General features: G+C 55.9%; 1 protein-coding gene across 1 annotated transcript; it reads right to left on the reverse strand.

Annotated features, from left to right (window-relative positions):
• Positions 1 to 438: 438 nt before the first annotated feature.
• Positions 439 to 3,126, reverse strand: SLC16A1 (solute carrier family 16 (monocarboxylate transporter), member 1; the record flags this gene model as incomplete). Its single annotated transcript, XM_008935350.1, is given in 4 exon segments — positions 439 to 925; positions 1,228 to 1,898; positions 1,900 to 2,071; positions 2,949 to 3,126. Coding segments are annotated over 4 exon segments (1,299 nt in total), but the record flags the coding sequence as incomplete, so codon positions are not given.
• Positions 3,127 to 5,208: the final 2,082 nt, after the last annotated feature.

Consider the following 5,208-nt stretch of genomic DNA (forward strand, 5'->3'; position numbering starts at 1 on the left):
CTTCCACAACCCCAGTGTCCCGAGAGCACAGCTACGAAAGAGGGATTTTAAACAACTACAGCAGCTAAAGTGTTTTCAAAACATACCTAAAGACCACCTAACAGAGCCCAGAGGCACCGGGCGCGGGAGCGAAGACCCCCTGCCCACGTCTCCCCCTCCCGAGGCCTGCGGTAAGAAGCGTGTGAAGCAGTATTCATCCAGGGCTGGCCCTGAAGCCCATCGTGCTTCAACAAATCCAGTATCCTGCTTTTTATGGCTTTTTAACAAGGAAACTCCCCCAAACACACGCACACACCCCTCCCACCCCACCCCGAGCAGAACACAGAGCTAAAGCACAGTTTAGAGTTAAGGCTGGTCCAGATTCAGCTCGATATGAAGGCTGTAAGGCACGTATTAGTACATTCACGTTACTGTTAAAAAGCCAGAGTATAAAAAGCCCCCCTGCCCCCGACACACGGGGATACTGCGTGTGTAGCCCTGTTACCTTTGTTGAACACAGATGGAAAGACAATTCAGAATTCAGAGCCCGGTTAAAATGAACACCTGGTTTAAACACTTCTCACGGCCGCCCAGGCCGGCGGAGCACGGCCCCAGCCACCGCGCCAGGGCAGCAGCACTTCCCACACTGCGGGATTGAGACGGGTCCCTCACATGTGGCTCTCCTCCTCCTTGACACCATCCTCCGCGCTCTTCTGAGGCGAGGGGGCCACGTCATTGTTTGCCTCTTTCTGCTTCTCGGCCTCATCGATGTTGGTCTCCTCCTCCTTCCCTTCCTTCCCTCTCTTCTCCTCTGCCTTCTGCTCCTTTGCCACCAGGCGATAGTTGATGCCCATCCCGATGAAGAGGTAGATCCCCGAGATGATGAGGATGATCCCACAGGCCCAGTACGTGTACTTGTAGTCACCGTACATGTCGTTGAGCTTCCCTGAGGGACAGAGAAGGGATAGCTTAGAGAGATACCACCAAAACTGCTCCAGATTGAAGATGTTCCCAAGAGTACCCTCAGCTTCAAGTCTTTACTACTCCGGCCCTTGCTCCCCCACCCTGTGCCAGAGGCTCAGCCCCCCTCCCATGGTCACTCCAAGACACTGGAGGGGCCTCAGGACCAGGGCTCACCCCCCTCGCTCCTGCCCCTGTGCTGAGGGCTGCCCACAACCCAGGGGACCCACCACCACTCAGCAGGGCCAGGCCCGACAGGCAGAGCCCCCTGGACGCAGCACAGCCTACCCAGCAGAGGAGGTCCCAGAAGCACGGGGCAGCACTCCACAATGGTCACCAGGCCGACAGCGCTGGAGAACCGCTGTGCTCCCACCAGGTCCATCAGGGTCTCAAACAGGACTGAGCTCAGCCAGCCAAAGGCAAAGCCAAAGAAGCCAGCATAAATGCAGAAGCCAGCGTAGGTGGTGGACATGGGGGCCAAGAGGTGGCACACCCCGTTGTAAATCACAGAGACGGCAAAGAAATACTGGACTCTGGGTCTGATCCACTTGGTGTTTGCCAGCAGTCCCATGGAAGGTCTGGCCACCATGTCTACAAAGGCCAGGATGGAGAGCAGGAAGGCTGCAGACTCATTAGCAATCTTCTTGCTCTTTGCATAATTGCTGAGGAAGACCAAAGGAGTGAAGAGACCAAAGAACATGATGACGTTGCCCGACAGATAGAGCAGGAAGCCCCTGTGCGTGAACAGGGACAGGTCCAAGAACCTGTTGATTGTCTGGAAAAGTGTGCTCTTCTGTTTCTTGGTCTTCCCACCAATGAGGTCTGTGCTGGTGTCACCATCATCCTTTTTCACCACCTTCCCAGCCTCCTGCAGCACCTCCTTATTGGCCTCTTTCTTCAGCTGGTCTGGCTTGGGGCCGATGGGCCGCATGAGGGATCCGGCGACGCAGCAGTTCAAGGAAGCTGCCACGCCAGCCAAACATGCCGAAGAAGACCTGGTTGACGGGTGCGAGGGTGGAGAGGAAGACGGGGCTGCCGGCCATCGCCAGCCCGTTCGCCAGGGGACGCTTCTTGAAGAAGTACTTGCCAATCATGGTCAAGGCAGGGTTCAAGTTAAACGCTAGTCCAAGGCCTGAACGAGAGGAGAGACAGAGCTTGACCACCCCCACAAGCCAACAGGACCAGCAGAAGTGCTGGTGGGACAAGTGGGGTTTCTGTTCTGGGGACCAAACAGCTCCCAGGTGCTGACCTGGGAGGAGGCACCAGGGCAGCAGCAAAGCCACACAGGGACTCGGGAGCTGGAAGGAACCAGCACCCCAGCTCAGGATAAACCTCCCATCAACTGGCAGGACACAACCCTACCCTGGGGCAGGAACAACGGGTGCCCTGTTCTCGGCACCAAATCCTGGTCCTGTGAAGAGTCACTAGTACAGTCTCCCCACCTCCTGTCACCGGAGCCATCTCTTACTGGAACTCGTAACAGGAATCAGGATTTATGCAAACTGGTCATAGGCTGAAAGAGCTCAGGTTGCTCAGCCTGGAGAGAAGGCTCTGGGGAGACCTTCTGGAGGCATTGCAAGTGCTTCAAGGGGCCTGCCAGAAAGATGGGGACAGACTTTTGAGCAGGGCCTGTTGTGACAGGACAAGGGGCAATGGTTTTAAACTGAAAGAGGCCAATTTTTTGACTCGGTATAAGGAAGAATTTTTTTAAAGGAGTGGTGAGACCCCAGCCCAGGTTGCCCAGAGCGGTGTCTGATGCCCCATCCCTGGAACCATTCCAGGTGAGGTTGGCTGGGGCTCTGAGCACCCTGCTCTAGTTGGGGATGTCCCTGCTCCCTGCAGGGGGTTGGACTGGATGACCATTAAAGGTCCCTTCCCACCCAAACCAGTCTGTGATTCTATGACCATAGACATTCCCTAATAATTACTGGGTTTAAGTTACTCCTCTTTCTGCCTCAGGAGAGGCCTTACCTCTGCTGCAGCCCCACCCGGGCAGGGCCATCACTTACCACCTACAACCCCAACGCAGAAGTAGAGCTCCTCCACCGTGTTGCAGAAGGAGGCTGCGATCAGCCCGCAGCCCGAGAGGCACCCCCCGGCAATCATGATGGGCCGGCTGCCGTACTTGTTCACCAGGATGCTGCTGATGGGACCTGAGAAGGAAATAAGCCCAGAGATGAGCTTTCTCTGCACCAGAGAAGACAGACACAAGCACAGCAGAGGTTTATCACCGCTGGCTTTTGCACAGTGACACTTCACCCAGCAAGAGAACTGGGGTAATGGGGAAGGACAGGAGGCTCGAAATCAGCTGGAGATGAGACATTTGGTTAGAGCACAGAAGGCTGAGACTTCTCCGAGCAAGCTGCCTTGTATGGGCTAAATCAGGAGCTGCCTGGGCACAGGACAGTGTGCCTGGACACACACCCTGCTCCCAGGGACAGGGTGAAGCCATCTGCCCCCCACAGGGCTCTGCCCTGCCCGTGGGCACCCCCCTACCATGGCTGGGGGCTCAGCAGCAAGGCAAGCGCACAGCAGCTGCCTGTCTGAGAGGTTTCTGACTGAGACCAGACAAGGCTGTGAAAGAACATCTTTAATGGGCACAGGTAAAGCTCCCAGAGGGCTCTCAGGAAGAGCAGCACCCACGGTGCAGCCCTGGGGAGAAGGGGTGCTTCTGTTCTCACTGCTACCCCCGAGGCAGAGGCAGGAAGAGCCCAATTGCTCTGCACACCTGCTTTTCATTTCAAGTGCTTCATTATCAGGAGCTTTAATCCAAAGCAAACAGCCATTAGATACTGTGAAGCACACTCTACAGATACTAAAACATATTTAAATAAACTGAATGAAGAACCATTGAATATTAACAGACCTTGTTTGGCCATTAACAGATAGTGAGATTGTCAACATGTTATTCATGGTCCTCAGACTCTACTTGACCTTTTTGCCCAGTTTAAACAGAGACTGGAGAAGGTCACTGGCGTCTGGCTGCTGCAGAAGCTGCCCTCAGCCCTGTGGCATCCTGCTCTCTGCAGACAGCAAGGTGCCCGTGTGCCGGCCAGAGCAGCCCATGCCAGCAGCTCCCCCCTAATGCCACTGCCAGTCGGGGGGCAGCCGTATCCTCAGCCCCACAGGAGGCAGCAGCATGTCCCAGGGGTTGTCACATCACCCCAAGCCCCACACACTTCCCTGCAGAATGCTCAGCACTTTGCAAAACCTGTACCTTGAACTCGGCAAACGATGCCCCTGCACAGAGTCCAAAATCAGTAGCGGCCCTTCCTCTGGGAAATCCAGCCTGGAGCAGCAGCCTCCAAGGGCAGCTCACAGCAAGTCACCCAGACAGGCAGCACTGGGTACCCTGGTTGCAATTCCCACCCTCCATGAACCCCTGCCTTTACTTTTTTTTTTTTATTAAACCAAAAAGAATTCACACCTAATGCTACTTTATACATTTGCAGGAAGCATTTCTGACCATACATTAGCTACTCTATTTTGATTATTCATGCTGTGATAAAAAGGTATGTAACTGAACCAAAGTCCTCCCTAATCCCAGTGTGGGGCTGGGAAGGGGGCACGTGAGATCATTACAGCCACACGTGCCTGGTGGGCACCGCACGGGGCAGCTGCACGTGCTGTCCCACCGCCCCCGGCCCTGCCCAGGACAGGAGCTACCCCAGCTCTGCCAGACACCTTCACCCCAGGACAGCTTGCAGAGCACGAGCTACTTGTTTTGCATCCAAGCAGGTGCACTGTTCCCAGAGGAAGGTGCCCTGGAGACAGGGAGAACGGGATGTGCACTGTGACTGTCCCAGAACAGTTTGGATCCCACAAAGGGTCTGGGGTCAGGCTGCAGCCCTGCAGTGGGGCAGGGGATGCACCCAGGAGGACTGAGGCACCTCCAGCACCCCTGCCACCCGCTTACGGGCAGGGGCTCAAGACAAGGGAGCTGCTGGGGTTTAATGGCAACAGCCTCAGGGCAGCAGGAAAGTGTCAGCAAGGAGGGAAGGGGACAGGAGGACAACCCCAGGACTGGAGCAAGGAGATCTCACCCTGGCTGCCAGGCAGCTCCAGGCAGTGCCACCTCCAGGGCACCCAGAGGGACCAGCTCTGAGCTATTAGGAGAGGAGGAATGGCCCAGATTGAGTCTCATTAAGGCCGTTACACAGTTTACAGCTTGTTAAAACATCGGAGCAGGGAAATGTGCCGGTCGCCTCGCTCGCCGGGCGAGGACAAAGCGGAGCCTGTTCCCCACAGGAGAAGCCTCGTGCTCGGCGG

This window comes from Merops nubicus, unplaced genomic scaffold, assembly GCF_000691845.1.
Source record: "Merops nubicus isolate BGI_N331 unplaced genomic scaffold, ASM69184v1 scaffold45470, whole genome shotgun sequence".
Taxonomy (NCBI): Eukaryota; Metazoa; Chordata; class Aves; order Coraciiformes; family Meropidae; genus Merops; species Merops nubicus.